General features: G+C 43.0%; 1 protein-coding gene across 1 annotated transcript in view; it reads left to right on the forward strand.

Annotated features, from left to right (window-relative positions):
- Positions 1-419: 419 nt before the first annotated feature.
- FAM171A1 (family with sequence similarity 171 member A1) overlaps positions 420-24,616 on the forward strand; it is an 89,967-nt gene continuing 65,770 nt past the window's right edge. The window contains exon 1 of the mRNA XM_065628337.1: positions 420-812. Within this exon, the coding sequence (XP_065484409.1) occupies positions 719-812 (94 nt within the window). The 5' untranslated portion in view covers positions 420-718. The remainder of the gene's footprint in view (positions 813-24,616) is intronic.

The following is a 24,616-nucleotide window of genomic DNA, read 5'->3' on the forward strand; positions in this document are numbered from 1 at the left end:
CTCCCGCTGGGCTGCGGCGGAAGGCGAGCGAGCCGCCGCGGCGGGAGCCGGTACCACCGAGGAGGCCATTTTGCAGCGGCCGTGGGGGGGACACAGAGCGGGCGGCGGGCGCGGCCGGGCGGGTCCCGGCCCCCCGCGGCAGGTAAGCGCGGCGGCACCTGGCGGGGGGGCACGCGCCTGCCGCCGGCCGGTGTCGCGGGGGCGGCGAGTCTCGGCGGGGCCGCCCGGCAGGACTCGCCGGGAGCCGCAGCCCCTCGCCCCGCGGCGGGAGGGGAGGGCAGCGCCGGGCGCGGCCGGCAGGGGGCGCTGTCCCGCCGGGCGCGCCGCGCGGGGCAGGGGCTGCCGCAAAGGGTTAACGGGCGGGCGGCGGAGCCTGGCTGCCCCTGCCGGGAGACCGGGGAAAATTACAAGGGAGCGGGGCGGGGGGAAAAATAAAGCATAAAACCAGACAGGTAGCCGGGGCTGCGGAGTACTCCTGCATCTCCTTCCCCCGCCTCCGCTGCCCGCCCGGGGGGACAGCGCGGGACGCGGAGGCCGGGGCGCAGCGGCGGGACGACAATGCAGCAGGCGGAGAAAGCAGGAGGGGCAGCGCACGGCAACATGGAGGGAGGCGCGGAGCGGGCCAGCCCCTGATGCGGCTCTTTCTCCTCCTCCTCCTCCGGGCAGCGGCTCCGGCGGCGATTCCCTCCCTGGCGGCGGCTGGCGGCGGCGGGTGGAAATGAGCAGGTCGGCGGCGCTTCTCCTCTGCTTGCTCGGCTGCAACGTGTGGAAGGCGGTGACCAAAACCTTAGGGGCGCCCGAGGCGGCTCAAGGTCGGTGCGGGAAGGGTGGCGGGACCGGCCCGCTTTGTGCGGCGGCCCCCGGGGCGGCGGCGAACTCGGGGGGAGGCCGTGCAGGGAGCGCGGGGGGTCGGCGATGCGAGACCCCTCCCGGCTTCCACCGCCCGCCGGGCGCGGGGCGCAGCGGGGGCGCCGCCCGCTGCAGAGCCCCCCATGCCCGGGGCGGCGGAGGCAGCCCCCCGGCGGAGGCGGGTGCACGCCCGGGGCTGGGGAGCTTTTGTTAACGGAAGGGGCAGGGGCTGCCGGTGGCCTCATTGTGCTGCCCCCTCCCTCCTTCCCTCAGCGCCGCCGGAGCTGTTGCATTGCGTCCTTCTCCCCCGCTCCCATCCCCTCCCTGCCGTGCCCGCCGCAGGGCCCGATGCGGCGCTGAGAGGCGGGCTGAGGGTACCGGCGGCCGCAGGCGCTGCCCCCGGCCGTGCGGGGCCGCTGGGCTGCGGGTTCGCCCCCCGGGCTGGCAGTGCGGCTCGGCCCGCCGCCCCGGGACGTTTCCGGGCCTCGGCCGGGCCTTTTGTTCGGCCTGGTGGGCTGCCCTCTGGCCGGGCGGGGGCCTGTCTCGGCCCCCGGGGAGAGGTACTTCCCCGGCCGGGCAGGGTCGCCCTCCCCGCTGCCCTCGCTCGGGCGGGAGCAGAAGCCGCCGCGGGGCAGCGCCTGAGCCCCCCGGGAGGCCGCGGCGGCTCCCGTGGCACCTGGGGCAGCTCCGGGGCCGGGCCGCGGTCCTGCCGTGGGCCGCTCTGCCCTGATCCTCGCAGGTGCCGCGGTGAGGCGTCCCCGAGGTGCACCTGCCCTCCCGCCCTCACCCGTGTGCGAACTGGGCCCCGCTCGCCCTTGCTTTTGGTGGCAGGAGAGCAGCCCATCAGGGACCCTGCGGCAACATCATGCCTACCAGGACCACAGCTCTGTTAGGAAGCAGAAGACTTGTCTGCCTAAGGGTACGAAACGTGCTAGGAGGAAGCACATCCTCCGCCGTGGTCAGTGTCAGCCTGGTGGCTTGTGTGGTCAAGTTGGCCGAGCGTGTTGTCTGGGATGAGTCGCCCGCTGGCTCGGGCTCTGTGGCAGCGGGCGGGCAGCGTCCCCACTGCGGCGGGGTGAAGCACACCGAGCAAAGAGCGTGCTGTGTCCCGCTTCCTCTGATACGCAGGAGAGGAAAGCTCAGTAAGAATCGGTAAGCGATGCTTGCCACGAGAAGCAAAACATTACAAGTAACCTTTTTTGGACTCTTATGGTTGTGTTTGCAGTATACTAAGAAAGATCTAGGTAGGCCTGTGCTCTCATACAGAGTATTCAAAAGGTATTGGTATCTTGCAGCAAAACCTACCACACTGGGCAATCCAATGTCAAATGTAATGTGAGATTCTGCCTTTTTTAAGGACGAAACAGTAGCAGTTCTGGAATTAAAAGTATTAAACTATAACTCAAGGGCTGGTAAACTCAGGACTATACGGAGTTTATTGATAAGCACGCCAGAAAACCAGAATTGTATTCATCCTTTGAAGCTGGTACTTCATATACGAAGGTAGTATCAAAATCTATTGTGATTTCTGTATCATATGGAAAATCTTTCCTATATGTGATCAAAATGGTGAGGTATTGGCAAAATTAGTGCCTTTCAACTGCCCTGTCGATCTCATATTGTATCATCAAGCTCAATTCATGGTATCTGGAAAGACTTGTCTCTGTAGCTGCTACATCCCCACCAAGCGTGATAGCTGATTATTTAAGTAATAGTAGCTATGTCAGTGAGTAGAGAACGTTTCTGTCTGAATAGAATGGTCTAATTTTATCTTCCATTTAAGAACATTTGAGTTTTCATAGAAAACATCGTTTTGCAAAGTCTAATTATCAAGCCCTATCTTTACTATTTGGACGTGTACATTGGTAAGCAGATATGCAGAGCTAATCTCATATTGAAGTGCATTCTGCACACTGGTTACCAGCTACTTACCTTGAGTATTTTTTTTAAAGTTTGATTCCAACTTGTAGCCTTGAATAAGTTCCTAATCATCAGGTGTGAAGGTCTTACGGGGAAAGAGTTTTAGTACCAGGCACGTTCCTTCTTTGTATACTGAGCACAGTAAGTGCTAAATGGTTATAAAACCTAAACCAACTGTTTTTCTCTCCTGCCCTTTTAGCACCATGGTGATAGTTGTAGCTACAGGTGAAGGGCCATTGCCAAAGTTCCGGGATGTTTGCAGGTGACTGACTTTGTCCTTGTGACTGGAAGGAGGCTACTGAAGAACCAGGGGACTGGAATAAAGGTGGAGGTGAGAAAGCCAGAGGATGCCATCCGGGAGTAGTGGCTTCAGCTGCAATATTTATCATGGGACAGGTTACAAGAGACTAGGGCGGAGAGCCCTCCTCATTGTGGGACGTATGAGATGAGACTCAGTTAAGATGTTCCATGCCTGTGTTAGCAGAGCAAAGAAATAGGTTTTGGATTTGGAGCTATTTGAAGGTGTGATTTGTAGTCAGTGTTCTGGTTAAGGAAGGGATGAGCAGCGATTCTTTGCATTGAGCATTTCTCTCTTTTGCTGCTTGCAGCCGTATGTTCAGACAGTCCCAACGTCCAATTCTGCTTGGCCAGACTGATTATGTAATTCGTGAATATGGAAAGTACTGGTAATTAAGCTCTGCATTTAGCACCCTATTTAGAAAACTGGATGACTTTGGCATGCTGTTACCTCATTTGATTCGTTTTGTAGGTCTGTTGCGGCCTCTGAAGGTCATAGAGGTACCCTGTAAGTTTCAGTAACTTATTTTCTTTAATATGGTAAAATCCACCTAGATAAATTGTTTATTTTTGTCAGTGTTGATGCTTAGAGCCCCAGCAGTGATGTTAGAAGCCCATGAAGGTGCGTTTTAGGTTTGGTAAGGCTGCATGTCTGACTTCTCTCAAATACGTAAAACCTGACAAGTGTTTGAGCGGAGGACTGAATTATGGTTGTGTTTTTTTTGGTTTTTAATTGTTCTATCAGCTATTCCAGAACTTAGCTTAAATGCTGAAATGAATGTGCGGAAATGTATTAAACAAATAAAAAAAACAAACCAAGCCTTAAGGTGCATTCCTATTGGGAACTGGTGATTTGTCTGAGTACAGACAAAGTACACAGTGAGTTCTTTTCGGATGAACAGATTCCTTTTAAACTTAGGGAGCCTTGGCAAATAGGAATTTAAGAGGTATATGAAGAGGTAGCACTAACCCAGGGAGAATGTAAGCAAAATCAGTGTAATTTGAGAAAGGGTTCAATTTCTTTTTTTGCCTGTAAACTTTGCTTCATGGTAGAACATTATAATGCTTTGTTCGTAGATGCTAAGGAGGGAATTCTAAGAGATATCATAGAATATTGTATTGTAGTGCACAAGTCCAGTATGATTTCCATCTGCTGCACTGGGTATTGGTTTTAATTCATGTCTTTGTTGGTCTTTGTATTTCATTAGCTGTTCAAAACTAAGAAGTTATGAATAATGAAATAACATTTAAGTAATAAATAGCACCCAGTTCAAGGACTAGTCTGCCAGTAGATTAATATGCTTGGGATACCCCACCTTCATAATCCCACAGTGAGATCAGGGAGATGCTTTTTTTTCCTAGTATGATGGTGAGTGAAAGTTCAGCTGTGGCTGTTGAATCAGAATCCGCGGTTTCGTCTCCCTGGGTGCGCAGAGAGGACAGGAGGGCTGGCGCTTGAGTGCTGCTGCTTGGAATTGCCTGCCTGCAGACAGCCATTGCAGTGCTTGACTTTGTGAAAGCTAATTTCACAACCATTTCAGCTGGACGTTTAGCAAAAGCTTCTTTTCTGGACAGCACAGTAACAGCTGTGAGGAGACCCTCAAGTTCTCGGCTGCTTTTTTTTTTTAATAAACCAGTTATCCCAAGTTTGCAGTTCTACCCATGATGATAAAGTTTAGATGATGCAGAAATAGTGTCTTTCTCTCTTTCATCTTGCACTGCCATACTATCTCTTCTCAATCAGTTGCAAATTGCTAATGTCCTCCAAATGTGAACATTCGTTTCATTGAGACCACAAATGGACTCATAAGAGTAGAAGCTAAATTGCTCTAAAGTAGTGCAAAAGAGTTTTATTTTAGTGAAGGAGCAAATTGTTTACTTAGTACTAGATAGCATTGTAAAATCTTAATGAGGAGGAGATATTCGTTTTATCGGTGATCTGATCCAGGTAAGCACTAGATGCTTGGGGTTTTTTCCATGTTTACCTTAAAAAACTACTAATGCCTGCAAATACCCAGTAACCGATTTCTCCCAGTCAGAAGCAGGGCCAAATGAGCAAGTTACCTAGGTGAGCTGAGAGTTTAAAACTTCATTATTTTTTTGCTAAACATTTGTGTTCACTCTTTCGGCTTGTAATACCTTGCAGCGAGTGATTCAATTTAACCTAAATAACGTGTGTATGCACTTGTCAAGTGGCAGCATATTCACATTCTGGCTTTCCCTGTGGTCATTTGTCTGCATGTGTCTTGAGACTGTGTTAATTGCCATGTGTTACCTAACACAAAGGTTAGAACAACCTTCTCCCTTCCCCCTCTCTTTTGTCTTTTTTTTTGTTTTCTTTAAACCTCAGGCTGACACCTCTTGCTGCTTGAGACTAGAAACTGGTTCATAAAAGTTTTAGGGACGGCTCCTTTCTGTGCCAACTTCTGGCTAAGTGAATGGTTTCAAATAGCAGTCCCCGCTCTACAGGAGAGGTTTCTGGTAGCAATGAAATGCAATTTTACCATATGCTTGTTAATTTAACAGAAGCCTGGGTATATGTATTTGTGTGCTGGAGAGGAAGGAGAATTGTGCTTTTAGGTTTGTTGGAAAACTTAAGAAATCTCCAGTGGTTTCGATGCATGGAGGAGCAGAAATGTCACTGCCTTCTGTTAGTACAAACTCCAAATTAGGTTTTTACTCTTGTTTTCTGTGGACAGTGACTAGCCACAGCCCTGGTGCATGAGGAAAACTGAAAGTGCATGGCAAGGAAAGTCGATGCATAGGTTGTGTCAGTATAGGTGTGCATAGTACCTGGCATCTTGGTGGTTCAGCTTTAATGGCATTTCTTAACAACCCTGCTTGAAGTTTGGCTGTTGGATAGGAGTATGGGTGGGAATTAGGCTGCTTTTCCACATATCTCTAATTGCTCTAGTACATTTGATCAATACAATTGTGTACCTTGAGTTTATAATTTAGGGAGATTGTTTTTTCTAGTCAGTGAAGGCAAAGTAAACAGTCTCTCCAAAATACCTGCAACTTGAAATTAAAGTGTGCCCTCTCAGTATTTCTGTTACCTCATACCCTGATTATCTTGTGCAAACTGCATTTTTCGTAGGATTAATTTCCCTTTGCTCCATTATATATCAGTTCTGCCTTTAGATACCAAGAAAGGCAGCTTCTGAGAGAGCTGCACTGTCAGTGTTCTGCCTCTCCCACAGGTCTCAGTGGTTTTACCACTTATCTGTCAGGGAGCGCAAATAAGGGAGGCAAGAACCCTGTCTAAGGGGTTGTATTTACTAGAACATATTAGTTTAAGAATACTAAATATATTACATGCTAATAATATACACTAAAGCATTTTGTTTTGGGAAACACCAAAGAGAACTGAGGGCGCTTTCTTTTTTTTTTTTTTCCCCCTCCTTCAGAAATTCCAGAAACATTTTCCTGTAAGCTGGCTTACATTAAGATTTCAGTTGATGTCATATCTGGCTTGTTGTGCATGGATAATAAGCGTTATACACATGCTTTTTACAAACACCATCTTTAGTTCTATTGGAAACTGGAAAGATACATATACATTTGTTAATGCAGAGCCATAAGAATGTAAGCATACTGTAATTTCTTGTTGCTTTTAATAAATGCATTGAATCTTTCACTTTAAAATATTAAGACAGAATAATATTTGACATAACGGCAAGTCTGAGCCCATCTAAGTAGTATTTAAGTATATTTCAACATAGAGCTACATTTTCATTTCATGTTTTATGCCCATGTTCTGGCTCAGATACACCCACATCCCTTTCTTGCTACTTTGAAGAGCAACAGATCTTGAAACAGTCTGAAGGAAAAAATCATTTATGTACTATACAGTCTGTAAATCTGGCTCTCTCACTGGCCACTTAGGGGACTGGGTATATTTAGACAGAACTGCTGTGGATATAGAGTATGTTTTGAATAGACGCAGTCTCGGTGCAGACAGGGCACAAAAGTCCCTGGAAATCCAGCACTGAAGCTATCTTTTAATTGTTCCTACTCTTAGCTTTGCAGTTCTTCAAGCTGTCCCTGCCAGCACTACACCATGGAGACACACCAGGGAGTGACATGCTGTCTTGGTCCGTTGTCTGCGCACTGGGAGCTGAAGCCTCCCTGTCAGTAGGGACCTGCACCATGGAAGGCTCTGCTGTGCTGCTGAAATGGTTGTTTTTCACATGGGGAGGCAAGAGCACAGAGCAGCAGAGGCGACTGCTCGTAAACTGTGCAGGACTTGGGGTGTCTCTTGCAGGGGCCGCCCTCAGCCTCTGGGCTCTGAGGAGACATAGCAGCAGCCGCAGTTAGCAGGGAGGAAATGGGGCGCGGGGGAAACCGAGGGGAAGGAAGTAGCAGCATCCTTTTGGCCTGGGGACAGCAAAGGAGCTGACTCCAATCTGGTGCAAAATGCTTCCAGTTTTCTTAAGTTGTAGCTCCGAGAGTGCTGAGAACTACTGTACTGTGTGGTAGGTGCGAGTAACACAATAGCAATGTTTAACAGCAAAGGGGAGCTTACTTTGACAGTAAATGCTGAGATAAATAAGAGGTAGAGGTATAAAGTACTCCTGCTTTGTTAAAGCAAATGGAAGCCTTTCTTCTTTGTGCTGTAATCAACAGGGGTGATAGTAGTGTTGGGATCTCCCTCTTGTGATTGTCATAACTAGAAAAACAGTGCCTTTCATCCTTTATAGGCAAGGGTGTGTACTAATACAGCAACAAGTATTTCTCAAATGATGTTGTGAGACTTGCTTGATAATGAAGCAACAACAAATTAAGGTAAATGCTGTATTTGGACTGCTGCTGGGAGGAAATTAATATTTCAGCAGTCTTGTCCAGCCCTCTTGCTCTCCACCATACTGTGAACAGTAGTGCAAAGTGAAAGGTTAAGATCCAAACATCTCATATCTCAGTCTGTACTTGATACGTGAATGCGAGACTTATGCGAGAGATACACATTTGTCATCCAGAGTAGGAGGCATCTCACCAAAATCGGGTGTCTGCAGTCTGCAAGTATCTGCATCTTAGCTAGTCATCCACAGTCCTTTTACAGACCTGAAGATTTAATCTTTTCAGCTAATGGAGCCGAGTGTCATTCCTGTCACCTGGAGTAAGCACATTTGGTCAGCTAGAATTGCACTGTGTGGATCTCTGCTGACTATCATGGCAGCCTGGACAACGCTGTCTGTATTCCCATTTAGTCAGACGAATCCTCTCTCAGATGCTGTAACTGGAAGAGTCATCAGCGTGGTGTTGCCCTCTGGCTCAGCCTTAGAGCTACTGAATATATACCACATAATAAGCTATGTGAAGGAACACACACTCTTGAATTACCTGACTCTTGAATTACCTGACTGGGTTATCTTGCCTTTCTCAAGACTCAAACAAGAGTTATTGTCTGTTTACATTTCTGAACCATTTGTCTTTGTAGCATTGTGCTTATGAGTCTAAGTGTTTCACTCCCACAAGTAAATAAACAGAAAGAAAGGTTTAGAAACAAATAAGGAGGCTTGCAGAGTTGTTTGGGCTTGTCTACATGTTTTTTTTACCCATGTTTTTAATTAGCTTTGTATTCCCAAGAGTTGATTTATTCTGGACTACGCTGCATTGTTACTCTCACCTTTGTCTGTTTTCTCTTGCTGGCATTTGTGTAGCAATGTGGTAAACCAGATTGAGGAAGTTATCCAAATGAAAACTCCTGTATGCATTAGTTCAGTCTTTACCTGGGTCACTTCACTGGTTGAATTCATCAGGAATTAAACAAATGCTGTTGCTGGTGAAGAGGAAGGGACTGAGAGGAGCTGATAATGGAAAACAAGGACTTCACAGCAGCAGTGCCAGTTGATGCAGGATTAAATTGTTCATAGAACTGCAACATAAGATGTAGGGCACAACATTTAGCAAGTTAACTGTTTTAAAAGTTACTGCTCAAAGGAGACAGCTGTTGTCTGAAAATGTAATGCCACCCCACTGCTCAAAGAGAAAGCGTAAAGAATTTATTGAAAACTAATTTGCCTACAGTAGATGGAAAAACTGCATTAAAGCAGCGAATACTGGCAGAACTGGACCTAGGTACTGGGAGATAATTCGAGATGCTTCCAGCTGTGACAGTCTCTCTCTTCATCGGGTCCGGTTTCTGTCCCCGCCTCGGATACTCCAGTTTGTACCCTGCCTGGTAGTTCAAACAGAGCTTCATCCACACTTTCAGCTCAAGTGAACAGTGGCATGCAGTGCTCAGGAGTGTTTCTCCTGGTTGTAGAGTGACAATGGGTTAGTACCTGAGACATGTTTCTTTGCTCTCTGGATGTCCCAAACAGCTTGAGAGGAAATGATGCACTTTGGCCTGTATAAATGCTGAAGGAAAAATGTAGGGCAGTGCTGGGCACATGGCACAACATTCTGGTACAGTAACTTTTGTCAGCTAGCCATGAATGTACGATTTGGCATAATTAGCGCATGACAACGCCTGACAGTGTCTGGTCACTCCTCTCTGACCCATCTGTCAGCCAGAGCGATTCCCGCTTTCCTCCAGATAATTGCCTTGTTTTCCTTAGTTACTGCACTTCTGCATTGATGTCTCCTAGATTAGGATGTCTGCTGAGAGATAAGTTTTCACTCCTTATCTCACCCTTCCTCCTTCTGTCCCTGTGTTGGCTCTCTCGTATCTTGAAAGGCTTGGAGTGCTTTTGCTGCAAACCGGCAGGGAAATCTGCTAGGCAGTGTTCGTGGCTGCTTCTTGTTTCTGTTTGAGTTGGGCAAACATTGCTGGGGCAATAAATGGGTCTGGGAGCTCTGGAGACAGGACTGATGGTCTGCAGGGGGTGAGGCGGGTGGGAACACGCCACTGGGCAGCGGGGCCATAGGCTTGTCCAGGCGCTGCGTTGTGTTTGCAGAATGGGTGGCGCCAGCTCAACATGGGAGCAACAGTTGCTCTCTCTGCTTCCCTCCAAATTGTGCTCCTGGCAGGTTCTGAAACCTGCTGAGTAGCATGCTGACCTGGACAAATATTACAGTAGTTTAAAAAGCTACTTGTGGTAATAATGTTGACGGACACAGTGAAGCACCGCAATATACTTTAGCTTTACTGCTAGTACCCAGAGTATTCTTGCAGCTCAGCTTATTTGAGCGTTTGGTGCTGCAGTTGAGGTCCTGGCAAATAATTTAAGTTTGAGCCAGTCTCTAGGTTCATGATGTATGATTTACAGGAGCCAGGGACACAGATGTTTGAAATGAGAGCTGTATTTCAGTTGTGTTGCAGGCTGCCTGTGTGGGAGGACTGTTACTTTTTTCCCTACTATTAAAACTTTAATATGAAGAAGCTCGTTTTCTTCAAAAGTTAACATTTCCTTTGTTCTTACAGGATAATTAGTTCATTCTTTAGTATACTGCTAGTTAAAACTTTTTAGAGGGAACTATGGCATTAAACTTACTCGATGTAAATATTTTTGTTAGAAGTGTACATGGAGATAAAATACACTTGCTTCAAGCAGCCTGAAGCAGTAGGAGCAAGAACTTCTAATGGGATGAATTTGAAGTTATTGCTGCAAGCTATTGAGTTATAACTGCAGCAGGCTTTGGAATATTAAACTAGTAAAAGTACTTTAAATTCAGTCGTTGAAGGAAGAAAACCTCATTTACTAGAAATCATGTTGAAAACTATTAGTTTTTCTAGACATTTGATCAGATAAAAACTTCCTCCTTTAGATCAGATATGAATAGATATCTGCTCTGTGAAGCTTTACCTCAGCGAAAACTACTTGGCAGTTTTTAGCTATGTTCAAAATCTTGCTGGAGATCTTGTTTTAATTAGTAATTTTACCTGTGAGTATATAGGTAATCTTTCATTAACTTTTTTTTTTTTAAGTATGATTCACTGTTGTTGCCAAAAAGCTGAGTGAGCCCTCTCAGCAGATGTTGTCATTAGAAAGGGGATCAAAGCAGTGCCATGTCACAAGCTGACTTTCTGCAGAGAAAAAAACCTTGGGTCTTGAGGGATGAGAGTTTAAGTAACAGAGTGGGTTTTGTGGTGGTGTCCTAGAAAGGTAGTGGTTAGTCCCATGTGCAAGTTAGTGCATGCTTTTAAGTGAATATTCCATATTTTCATAAATTCTTCTGTGATGAAGAAAAATCAAGAAAGGGTGTATATAAGCTTTCAAGATCGAACTCTTATTTGTAAGTGATAGTCCTTCAGAGCAGTAGAGAATCTTTTGTTCACCATGGATGATTGCACATAAACAAAGATGCTTTTTAATACCTAATGCATTTGAGTATCAAGTCTTGCATCAGTTAGCCACTTAGAATGGTGTTATCTCCCCTTAACCCCAGCCTCGTTGCATGGTGGAAAATATTAAAGCTCAAATTCATATGGCCAAACTCTCTCAAGTGTTTCTTCAGTCCAGGTATTAATCTGTGTGCCTGTGCCCTACAAAACTGTAGTGATTTTAGCATTTTCAAAAAGGCATATATTGAATTGGAGGAAGAGCAAATGCACAGTGGTGTTTCCTGACCATGATGCTGATGTGGGGCAGAAATTCCATTGCTTCACCATTACTTTATGCCATCCTGTCTACTGCTGTACAGGTTAACAGCTGGTAAAGTTATACTCTAAATAGTCCATCCTGAAAGAGCTTTGATACATTTGGGGGCTGGCTATAAACAAACAATATCTGACTGTATTGGGTTGTAGGGCTGATCGTTGCTTACTTTCTGGTGAGTCTCTGTGGACACTTAAAGTGCAGCTTTGACTACTACAATTCTTGTTAAAATTCAGAAGAGCTTTTAACAGCCCAGAGGCTTTGAAGGAGATGCATGCATTTGCCAAAAGGAATATCACTGTCTCTTGCCGAGTGGCATCTTCAAGTTATTCTTACAGCATCTTGAATGTATAATAAAAGTTAGTATTACTAAAAGGGTGTATCTCCCTTGGAGAAGAAACGCTCATTGCTTACTCTCTAGCTGCAGGCTGAGGAGGATACTTACCTTGTGCAGCAGATGAGATCAGGAGTAAAGACAAAGCGCAGTGACCAAGGTGGCACACTGTCTAGGTCCGGTCTGGGAAGTAAACCAAGGCCACGCATGAGGCGGGTCCTGAATCACGCCATTCTTACTATAATGATTAGTGAGCTTTTAAGAAATTTACTGATACTCCGTCATGGCAGTTTCTTGCAACCTTGCTGAATAATTTTCAGATTTAGTCACCCTTTTTTGACATTCCGTGCTTTTCTTTGTCGTGCTTGCGTGAGTGTAAAGAGTAAAGCCAGAAAGGTGCCTGGCAGCGCTGTGGTGTGTCCGCAGTCTGGGCTCACTTGGCAGCCCCACACCAATGTTCAAATTGGAGGATTTTTTTGGGAAGTAGATACATGGCCACATGTCCCCAGAATGGATGGCAAGCTTGGTTTCTGGATATGTGTAATATATATATGTAATGAAAGTTAGGAGAGGAAAAGAAAAAAGTCAAAAAGAAAAAGCATAAAGATGATAGGATGACATGTAAAAGTTCCTGTATAGGAAATGAAGTTTGAATGGGTTCCGGCTACAAGTACTAAGAAGCTTCCTTTTCCTCTTGCTCTTTCCCTCACCTTTCATTCTCTATTGAGTTGAGCTTAATTTTTAGCTTTGTTTCAATCTGCCAGAAGACAACCTACATTTTCAAAAGTAGTCATGTAAACAAATCTGTATTTCAAACGTACTTGCAAGCTTGATGTTGCTAGTAACATCAGAATCTCATTTCATGTTCTTCAGCAGAAGGAGGATAAAACACCTCAAATCCAAGGTGCTGTTAAGGAGTCAGTACTTGTCTGTAGTTGCAATGCAGCAAATACCATTAGAAGCAATTATTTTAGTTCAAAGAGTGAGGCAATGCAGATGAATTTTGATTTTGGGGAAGTTTTCTGATAATGAATTGAACTTGCAAATAATATTCTCAATGCTCCTAGTATAATACTTGGTTTAGCTTATTTTTGTTTTAAACCCAGACTGACCCATGATTTTATGAGGTAGCCATCTATTGCATCTTTGCCTGAGGGGGAAATAAAAACACTGTATGTTAAACAGAATAGGGGAAAAGAACTTAATGGTATGTCCATTGATCCTTTCCTTGTCATGAGTTATTCAGATACTAGTATGATTGATTTAGTTAGGTTTTGTGGCGGGGCGGGGTTAGGCCTTGTAAAGAGAAGAACAAACATAACTAGGTATTATATTGATTGATGCTAGGTATTATCTTCACACCTTAATTTATCTTGTTTTGTGTTAATTACTAGGTTTTTGAGATGAAAATAGTGAGTCAGGAGGATTAACTTTTCTGAATGGCTCTGAAAAACTATGAATTCAATGTTTACTGGAATAGTTCTGTCTTCTCCTTACTTTTGCTAGAAATACGAGATGGATAAAACTGTGGGTTGGAGACCTCGGCGTTCGTGCACACACGTGCAGATGTGCACACATGCTTCTCTTGTAGGGCCATATGGTATGAATCAAAGCTTACTTCACAATAGTAAAACTGTAATGCATTTTCCACCATTTTCGGTTATGTGTTCATGGCGTGGTATTCTGTACTTTGAACAACTTAAAGTGATTGTCCTTTGTAAATGGTCATTATTCTATGAAATTAATGTGTTATCCAGGACACTTGGCTACAATTTTGTCCTTGGATTGCTGTTGCTATTTCAATAACACCAGAAGTGGTGTCGTCTTTTCTGCTCACTTGCTTTGTTCAAAGCAGCTTTGGCTTGCAAATGTGTACAGATGTGTTTGTTCTTTCTTGTTCATGGCAATAGATTTGAAATAAACCCTTGCTAGCAGATAAAGGCATGTGAATTAATTGAGTGTATGAATATGTGTACTTCCTTGTTAAAGATTTTTAAACAATCTGTTGAGGCCTCTAATTAAGCATCGCTGGCTTCTGGTTGTCTTTTCCTGCAGTTTTCATAGTATTTGCTTATTATTATCAGCAGTTGTTACACTCCTCCAACTTTCTGAGAAAAAGTGGTTTCTAATATTAGATTTTAAAATATTTTATGGAAACTTATTATTCACTAGAAATTTTTTTTCCTTTTAGTAGCCCAAGACAATTCAGCCTTTAGTTTGTGACAGTGCCTTTGATACTATTAAAAATTGCCCTTTCTAAAAACACAAATATGCTTAGAATTAAAATGGAGAGCTGACCTACTTTATATCTTTGTATTAAGATAAGTAAGGTTCCAAAGGTAGTTACGATACCCTAAAAATTGACCAGGTGTTGAATCAGATGTGTTTACCCACAACCAGTGAGTTCTGTATATTTCTATTTGTTTTTCCTAACTCTGTGGTGCTTTGTGCTAGAGCCCATGTGATTCTGTATTGCTGCTTTATGACCAAAGGAAAAAAAATAATATCATACTTCCAAGATGATATTACCTCGGTGTAAGGTACGATGTTCAATTAAAGCCGCAATATCTTATAACGAGAGGATGGCAATTTTGTGGATACTTTTAATACAGGTAAAACTGACAGAATAATGTCTTATTCTGCAAGTTGCGTTGGTGAGAATCAATACCGGTAGATTCTGCTCTTCGGTAGCGATGAGGTTCTTGATTTCTAACTACTCGTATGCTCTCGGTATTCCTGTTTGGAATTGATATGGTGTTGTGTATCAGAAATATAAAGTATCAAACAAAATCATCCATATTTAAGTAACATAATGTGTCTTATATGTTGATCTTTTTGTACGGTTTGTGAACACTCTGATCCATCTCTTCTGAATATGTCTAGTGGCTGAATCTTCTGCTGCTTTTGTCGTTTTGCCAAGAGGACTTCTGTTGCCAGCAACTGTGGTATAGAAATTGGCCTTGATGGAGTGCCAGTAACTTCTTCACTGAGTCATGACCACCTTGACCGGCAGAGGAGATGAACGTGTCCTCCCCAGCATGCTCCCATGGTTCCCTTAGAGCAAGGAGCACATTCAGGCCAGAGTATGAAGGAGACGAATAGTTCATCAGGAGTTGCGCTGAGACATACTTAGTTGTTTCTGATTCTTGTTTCTAGAGGCTGTCCATCCTCGTGGTGATTCTGGAGACATTTTATGCTTTGTCAGACTCACCTGAACTTGCCTCTGGCTGGCGTTTCCGACCGTGCGTTACAAAAGTTGTGTTACCTGGGTGTTTACTCATGAGTTAGTTGTCCCTGACAACTTGGCAGTGTTTCAACCTGTCCTTGAAATATAGCTGTGTTTCACCCTCTGAAATACACTCATCCATGTGTCTTGTTCTCCGAGATTCTTAATCCCCATCAGAAGTGATTGAGACGGCTTTGATTGCTCAGTGGTTCCTGGAGAGAGCTGCTGAATGCGCAGGTGGAGGAAGGCACTCTGCTAGCACACAGGGCTGTGCAGAGATGGGGTGTAGCAAGAACACTGTGTTTCTCTCTGTGTTTTTCCTACTTGAGGGAAGCGTGGTTAGCTTGACAGCCATAGCATCATCTCATGGCTATTAACTGTTGTGGTTTTGGCCAGTCCTTTGTACTCTTTTTGACACATTGCAGCCAGACTTAGGAAGGTCCATCATGTTGGCTTTCTGCCACCTGAGGATCCTAAACTGCAGCTGCTTTGGCGTGGGCTGGTGTGGCAGGACATAGGGCAGTGAGCAGGCTCTGCTCCTCTTCTTCACACTCATCCCAGCCCCGCTGCTGCTACTTTTTGAGTAACTCTGCATCCAGATGTATGGATCTGTGCAATAATTAAAATGAAAGGATGATTCTTATGAACATTTTTTGAACTCATTGTGGGAAATGAAGAAGGAAAATCATCTTATTGGCTTCCATTCAGAAGATCAGTGGCTGCTGTGCAGTTGTTTTTGCCTTGCTGCGTGAGCTTGGAACAAATGTCTCATTGTTTTTTCTCTCGGTACTTGCAAGAGGCAGATGCTGGACTTGCGCCGCTCACCACCACTATAACTTCTTGCTGTTGTATATCTGTAAACAGCAGTAGTGCATGAGGGGCCCAGCTTGTGGCTGGGGTAGTGCTGGGTTGTAACCTGTCAAGTGGTTGCTTATTTATTTATTTTCCCCCCTTTTCCATTGCCAGGGAGCTAATGCTGGAAGCTGTGTAGTAGGGAAAGGCAAATAACATAGAAATTGAGGGAAAAAGTTAATATGAAAATGCAAGTAGTGGAAGAGGTAAACAAAATAAAAGAGCATGCATGAAAAGTACCCAGCTATGTCTTCCTGGCTTTGGCTGCTGCTTCTAAACTGGTAAGAGAAGAATGTGTCCTCCCTGGTTTGCCCAAGGCTGACATGCTCAGGGCTGCGCCAGAGCTGCTCTCCTGCAATACTGAGTAGGAGCTGGAGGGCAGTTTGCTGTTCATTAGTTCTTGCTGAACAGCATGGGGTGGATGGAACTGGATACTTTTAGAGGAAGTAAATTTAGTGCAAGGTTATGAAATGATGAGGTAGCAGTTCATCTATCTTTAAATGTTAGCCTCTCTATCTGCGTTTGTTTTCTCTGCTTTAAGGGGCTTTGTATTGCCTGGATATGGGGGCTTGATGTAGTGATACGTGATGTTTGTATGATGGAATAGCCTTTTTCCATAGGTGCAGAAAAGAGGAGCTTATGGGACAAAGGGCATTTATTTGAAGAATTATAAACATAAGCATTTCTTTTTCTTACTCAGTGGTGCAAAAGCTGCTGTCCCAGGTATTCTCTTCAAAGACAGCCGCTGATTGCGGTGTGGCACTTGCCCTTCATGTCTTGCAATGCTGACCTCGTCTCTGGTCTGATTTCACTGTGACTGGGTTTTAGAGCTGTACATTGGTCTTTACTTTCTGAGCACCTTTAACAAGTAATTGGTGTCTTATGTGCTTGAATACTGCCTCAAACTACTCCTTTTTAATGAGCGTTCGAGGTTTTGTGCTCTTCCTTGTCCCTTTCACTGTGGAGTTCCATTTGCCCCTGTCCTTGTCCCTCCTCTCTGCATATCTTCTCCCTCTAAGAAATCATTCTGCTCTCTTCAGCCTTACCCATCACTCCTATATAGGTCACGTCTGATTCTACATACTCTTTTAATTTTGATTTCTCTGTCTGTTTGGTCTCAGTCAGCTCCTGGCTACACCACAATTTATTACAAGTGACAGATTTGGAGGAGGAGGTCCTCTGCTGTGTCATATCTCTGACTGTCGTACTGATGGCAGATGATTGTGCTGTGATGTTCCTCTGCTTGGGTGTTTTTTAAAAAGTTCCTGGGTGGAAGAAGTGACATGCTCTGCAAATTATAAAACCCAAAGGAGTTAAAGTAACAGCTGTCAAACAGCTTTAACTCTTTACTTTCCTTTTGGTTTATATTATGAATGAGGAATAAAGTTAATATTCTTTTATGGAAAAAAAAGTTGCACTGCATTGTGAACTGATGAGAATCAGATGCTAAGTTTTTATTGTGTGATTCTTTAAAGAGTTAAAACATGATAGCAAGGGTGTTAATCTAGCAAATGTCTTCTGTTCATGTTTTAAACCCAGCATGAACAGACATGGATGTTTTTAATAAAAAGACAGATATTTAATTCCAAGAAGTATACAGGTCTTATGCCAGAACAAATGCAATTTGTGATTTCTGGTTAATTTTTTATTATTATTATTTTAGAATTATTTCCTCGGGGCCATTTGTAGTCTTTGGAACACTTCATAACTTTTGGTAATAGTCTCAAGATTTTGTGTGTTACATAAACTTCAGATTTCCTTGCTGGTAATCTCTGTTTATTTGACTTTCTGAAAGCTATTATAGGCACCAGCAACAGCCTGCATTTGATTTTTTGGATTACTGATTTCTATACTTTTTAAAGTTTGGGTTTGTTTTGTTTTTTTCCCTACTTCTTTGGTGTAATAGGTCAATCTTGTCTCCTTTGCCTTCAGCCTGGAGCAGGATGATTGCCAACTGTAGAACATGGAAAGCAAATATTTGCTAGTTGGAAGTAAAAGGAGGCTGTCTTATTTCTCCTTTTGGCGTGCAAAATGACTGCATGTTGTTTTCAGAGTGAGTAGCTTGGTCTGCCTGGTTGCAGTTGGTGCTTGTGCAGAACATAAGTGGGGACTAGGTGAAATTCCATTGTGTTATATTGTGGATTATTCCAAATGGTCCTTCTGCCGTCCGCTCTGTGAATGCATTACTGCAGAAATTACAGGTGGCGTGCAAGCTATCACCGCAGCTCTTTGTAGATGGGGAGAGGTCATGAAGTGCAGCAATATGTTAACTTCTGTGTTTGACCTAAATAATGTTTGGAATGCAGTTTCGAATATGAATTGTGAGCCTGATGAAAGTGTAGGAGAATGGGACTGGAACAGACTGGATTGTTGTCTCTATAGCAGGTGCCCTGTGAGCTCTTCTTGGATCAGATTGGCCTTGTCTTAAAACTGAGTTCTGCTTGATTCCGTAATTTGTGAATCAGGGGATATTTCAAAGCGTATGACCGTTATTAGTAATATTGTTAGTAATATCGTACTATCCGGTGGAAATTTTTCAATATTTTTTTATCTGCAACAGCAACTAAAATAGTTAAGTCATAGCTCATGAGTGACCCAACAGCTTGGTCCATCTAGTCGAGTTCAGTGGAAGTAGCAGCCGTACAAATGCCCTCATGTTTCACAGTTTTGTGTGAGGTTTTTGTTTTGTTTTGTTTTCTTTTTTAAAGTTTCACAAACTAAAGATTGCTGGGTACATGGCAGCACTCCCAACAGAGATGCTCAAAACCCTTCACAATACAGAGCCATAAGTGTTCAGACAAGAAAGCAAGCAATTCCTATCCAGTTGGTATTCAGGAAAACTTGGGTAACGGAGCTGTAGTGTTAAGCTAGTCTGAACCTTTTCCAATCTTATCCAAATGAATGTAGCTTTCACGTGGTCCTGTTTCTTAGAATGGTTATATTTTAGACCAGCTTATGAAATAGAAAAACAGCAGACAAGCTTGCAGGCATAAAGATTTTATCCATGTCTCAGACAAGGTTGGCTTTCCAACTTGTACATACCTCAGTACAAATGCTCTGATTTCAATTTGCTTAAGTTAATATTGAGACAAGTTGAAGGGGGGAAAAGGGATGATTAACATCCATCAAATTGGGGAAAGGAAGGCATTGAAATAGTGGGGGGCTAGGATCACAGAATGGTTGAGGTTGGGAGGAACCTCTGGAGATCTTCTGGTCCAACTCAGAGCCAGTAGGCAAGGACTGTGTCCAGACATCTTTTGAGTATCTCCATGGTTGGAGACTCCACAGCCTTCCTGGGCAGCCTCTGCCAGTGCTCAGTCACCCTCACAGTGGAAAAGTGTTTCCTGATGTTCAGAGGGAACCTCCTGTGTTCTGTTTGTGCTCATTGCTTTTGTTCCTGTCACTGGGCACCACTGAGAAAGCCCCGGCTCCCTCATCTTTACAATGAAGTAGGAAATGAGGAAAAACTGTGACATACGATATTAGCATAATTATGCAACATTCAAAGCTGTTTTTTCCCAGTTGAGCCTGGCTGGAAGGTGCTACTACTGATAAGACCAGAAAGAGTGGAAAGACTTGGTGTCTGAAAAGTTATCAAACTTTTACTAATTATTCATTTAGTAGAAGATATCTGTCTTGGAAATCAAGCCTTGCGTGTTTCCTCAAAATTATTATTTTCATACCGGAGCCAGGAAGTTGCCAGTATGCCAGGTTATTTTGGGTGGAGTCCTATAGTTTTCATAGCATTTGTTGTTAAAACATGAAGAGGAAAGATACAAGGTGGACTGCCAGAAATTTTGGATGTTGAACAGTTGCCAGCAATCTAAAAAGTCTCAAGGACGATGTTTTCACACTGCATCTGTCTATCCAGAGCTCTGGCTATGCGGAATTTAATATGCAGAGAGTTGTGGTAGTACACTGCTTGTGTATTTTTTAGTGCCATCTGTGTTGGCATCTATATCTTAGTTGATAAGCAATTTTATAACATACTCCTTCTTCTGTTTCCTCCTTACAGCTAAAATAGGATCATACTATAGCAGAATCAGCTTTGAATGCTGCAGCAGTTGGTGAGAGGTTGCTATTCTACAGTTTGGCTAGCCTCAGCTGATTTTCCCCAAAAACCCGTCAGCGGTCCTGGTGGCTGGGGTCACTGCGTGGCTGCTGCAGCCCCCCGCCGGGGGGCGGCCGTGGCAGGTGAGGGATGGTGCTGGGCAGCTGGACTGCGAGCATCTTCATCCGTGGCTGGTGTTTGTGATTACGCTGTTTCACTCGCCTTTGGCATCCAGGGTGAGTAGCTGTTGTAACAGTATTTGATCCCATTCAAAAGGCAGTTTTTCGGCTAATCGGATGTGAATGTTATTTACCTATACAGGAGAGGTTGCTGTTGCTGCCTGAGCTCACAGCTTTGCGAAGCCATGTGGGGCTGTGTTTATTGTCTGTGCCACCTGGCACAGCTCCATTGCATTCAGTTTTTCCTCCTTTCCCAGAAAGGAGGAAACAGGCGCTTCAGGCCCTGAATAATCATCTAAACATCAGTGTGTGATGACTGGAGATAATAAATGAATTATTAAACTTTATTTCTTGTTTATATAATGTTCGTTGCCACCTAGCTTTTGAACTAGAGATGAACTTGCTCAATCACACTTTTTTTTTTTTTTTTCTCATGGCATAATTAACTTGGTTTCCCTCTAGTACAGATTGCTCTTATAAATCATTTTATATGACGGCTTATATCAGCATTTCAGAGTGTATTGTTACATTCTTCTTTGACACTCAGCTTTCTGTGACCTAATGCTGCATCCCACCCAGGACTGTCAAAACTCTCAGCCGTCCATCCTTCAAAAAGAAAAAAAAAAAAAAAAAAAAAGGAGGAGGAAAAAAGATTTCTTAATCGAGCTGGTTGTCTGAAGGCCAGACCCTGCTAGCCCCCAGGTTAATCCATATGATCTGCTGCTTTTCTTCAAGAATTTTGGAAAAAATGTTGGATAATGTCAGGCGCTTGAGCTCCTGAGCGTAGGAGGAGTTTCTGTAATTGCCTCTGCACAAGAGCAGGAGGTGTAGCTGGAAATTCCCCATCTCAGGGGCTAGACATGAAGCTGGGGATTTCTGGAGTCAGTGTCCTGGCCGCTGGATGGGCTGGCACAGGGGCTCCTCGCAGGGTTAAGCCCTGCCTTTGCAGTTCTTGAGACTGGACCACCGTCTAAAAGCACCTTTTTTTCTTTTTGTTTTCAGTTGTAAATCTCCAAGGCTTGTTTTCTTAGGAATATCACAGTTCAGCCTATTTACAGCATTTATTACTATAATGTTGTACTTTCATTTGTTACAAATAGGGACCTAATTCTCATATAAACTTTCCTAAACCATTTTATCCTTTTGCTTACCTTACTCTCCTTCACATTCTGTGGTCTTAGTCACACAGTTCTGCTTTTCCTATGGAGCTGAAATGCTTTTTTCAAAGTTGATTACCAGAAAAGTATGTGCTTGCTTAATGTTGTTGTTTTGTTAATGACAGTCACAAAATGAACCTCATAATATTAATATTAAACAGCATAAATGCATCCAGTCATATCCCTATCCTCCACTTAGCATATACATTAATGGTCTTGAATTAAATTATGTCTCACTAACATGAGAATGCATCATATTTATCAGGTTCACTTTTTAGCCAAGTTTGATTCTTAAGTTGTTCCTTGTAAACTTCTGTCTAACTTTTAACTTGATAAAGGCTTCAGCATGTCCTCAGATTGCAGTTTTATTTAGACTTCCAGAACCGACGCCTTGGTTTTTTTGTTTGTTTTGGTTCCGTTTGGGGGTTTTTGCTTACTGAATTTGTCTGTCCTTTTATACTACTTTTCCTCTTATTTGTAAGAGTTGGACAGTGGCTGTGACAAAGAACATTCATGACTGTTTTCCAGTTTTCTACAAAGCTGAAATTTTGGTAGACAAACTCTTGTAAAAGCTATTTTGGATCTTTCTAACATTTTAACATTGCACATAAGCTTATGTTAAGATTGAAAGGAGTAATAGTGCTGTTCCTCTTAAGGTAATGGAGCCCAAACTTTACTGTACCTGCAGGAACAAAACTTAGTAATGTTTCATAAGGATTTTGTTTTACATTTGGCATTGCAAAAGTATTCCCGTGTGATGAAATGCACTAGCCCGTGAATAGGTACTGAATATTTTTACTAGTGTTTTTAAATTCACGCTTCTAATAACAAACTTTTTTTCTAAATATTTACTTTATAAAATTCTCTATAACATGAGGCAACTATGTTACAGTATGAATTTGTGTATTTAGGGACCAATAACGAGAATTTTTAAGTTGGAGGCTCATCAGTTGTTAGTTACAAAGGAAGAAACAGATACAAGAGTATTGGTCAATCACAGAGTGTTTTATGAGGCACCAAATTGATTCTACTTTAGAAAAAGCAGATGTGATTGCAGAACATGTTGGGTGACTTCTCAGCAGAAAGGAAGATCCTGATGCTGTTGTAAAGACACTGGCAGCACCTTCTCTGGAATTCTGGCTTCTGTTTCTTATTTGGAAAAGATGAGTTCAAACATTTGAAAATATCTTTTAAGTTGAGAAAGCAAGAGGATGTATCTCAATTAGTGGAGGAAAAAAAAGGGGGGGGGACTTAGTAAAATGAAGAGTGAAATGTGGTTGCTCTCTGCAGATATAGAAAGGACCTGTTTAAGGAAAGAATAACACTTGACAGTTTGGCCGTGAGAAAAGTAGGCAGGTAAGAGAAGTAGCCATTGAGGAACGGGCTTCTGGCACAGCAGCCAGCTCTGTAGGAATAGATGATCTGTAATTACCTTTTTAAGCTGGAACTTGAAAAGCTTGAGCTATTTTAATCATGTATGTTTCTTGTGGTGACAGAGGCCTGGATTTGACTACCCACAAGATTATGTCCTTTATTCTAATTTAAAACATTCCTATGAAGAACAAGTGAAAGGAATAGAAACATAGAAAAGATGCAATAGTACAATGAACATCCAGCTAAAATATTTTTTTCCTTTGGTTTTGGTTTGTGTTTTTCAGTGGAATAACAACAACAAAATTCCTGTTCTAAAAATGGCCTGAGGTGACTCAGTATTTCAAGAAAAAACTAAAAACAATACAAGAAGTTGGAAAATTGACTCTAATTTCTCAAGATTTACACTGCCTTTTGTACTTGTATTGCAGCTTATTAGGGATTGTGTCTTAGTTTTTCTTGATAATTTCTGTGCAGATTACTTCTTTTAAAGTGTAAGTCATTTTTGTCCCTTCTTACTGCAAGAGAACTCTGAAAATAGTTTTATTCGCAGTGTGTATGGAAAGTCATTAATGTGTGGATAAGGGACTGAAAGGAAAAATATTCAAACTGCATGTCAGTGCTGATTTGAATGACTGTTCAATAGGGAAGAATTCACTTTCGTGTTCATGGTAGGTTTAGTTGTGGTTAATCACTAATAGAAAACCACCACTGGATAGTGAGAGGAATATGAAAAACAAACCAAACTTGTAAATGCAGCTCCTAATCTTGGGAAAAGTTAAATGGCTATTAAATGCCTGTTCTTTGATCACACAATGGTGTGACTACTGTGGATGTTGTCTTAAAGAACTGACGGAATTAAATTTCCATGAGGGTGGCTGTGTTCTTCAGCAAACCTGCTTGCAGAATGTCAGTCTGTGGGGTTTTTTATGTGCTTATTTGTGGTGTAAAAATCTGAGAGATAAAGTGGCAAACGGAGCACCTTTTTGACTGGGAAAGATGGTTTTGTTTTGTTTTTTTTAATCCTAATAAAATGAATGGAGGATTATTTCCTGATTATCTAAATATTAATAACTCCCTCATGGGGAGTTTCTTGATGACCATGAAATATCTTAAAGGACATATGTTGTGAGCAACTCTTCTCATCTCACAAAATGTAAAACCGAGTAAGTAAAATGAATCTACTGATATTCCCACATTTGTGAAAATCAGGATACAACTCCACTGTTCTTGACCCCAGTCACTTATCTGTCTTCTCTACTACCTTTGGGCTGTTTAGGGACCACCACCGGCTCCTGCACCAGGTCAGTGACTTGATCTGGGTCAAAAACAAATCCTCCCTTTCTTAGTTAAGTGTCTTAACTAGGGTCTGTTAACCAGCTCATCTATGTGAGGAAGTAGAGGGAATTGAAGGCCTGTGGAGCTTTTTCCTACAAAACTCTGTAAGTGCAGCTGTACCCTGGTAAATCCCTTCTGGAACCACATCTGAAGAAGGTCTCTTCTTGGACCTGCTGGAAGATATTTTCCCTCATCAGTTCTTTTAAAATTCCTTTATCAAATATAAGTGCTTGACAGATGGAGCCTTGTCTGTCATGATACCATTATCTGTTGTATTTCTAAATTTGGTGTCACTTACAAAAGCTTGTGAGAATATTTTGGCATTGTTCTAAATTGTTCCTTGGACTACTTGCAGAGTTATAACCTTGAACAGCAAATTAATTATTGGGAAACTACATAATTTATTACATGAGTTTATGTACAACAATATACTTTCACCTATCCTTTGCTCTTTCACTTTCATATATGTATGTTATGCAACTTTTTTTTTTTTTTTTTTTTA

The sequence above is a fragment of the Caloenas nicobarica genome, chromosome 2 (assembly GCF_036013445.1).
Source record: "Caloenas nicobarica isolate bCalNic1 chromosome 2, bCalNic1.hap1, whole genome shotgun sequence".
Lineage (NCBI taxonomy): Eukaryota > Metazoa > Chordata > Aves > Columbiformes > Columbidae > Caloenas > Caloenas nicobarica.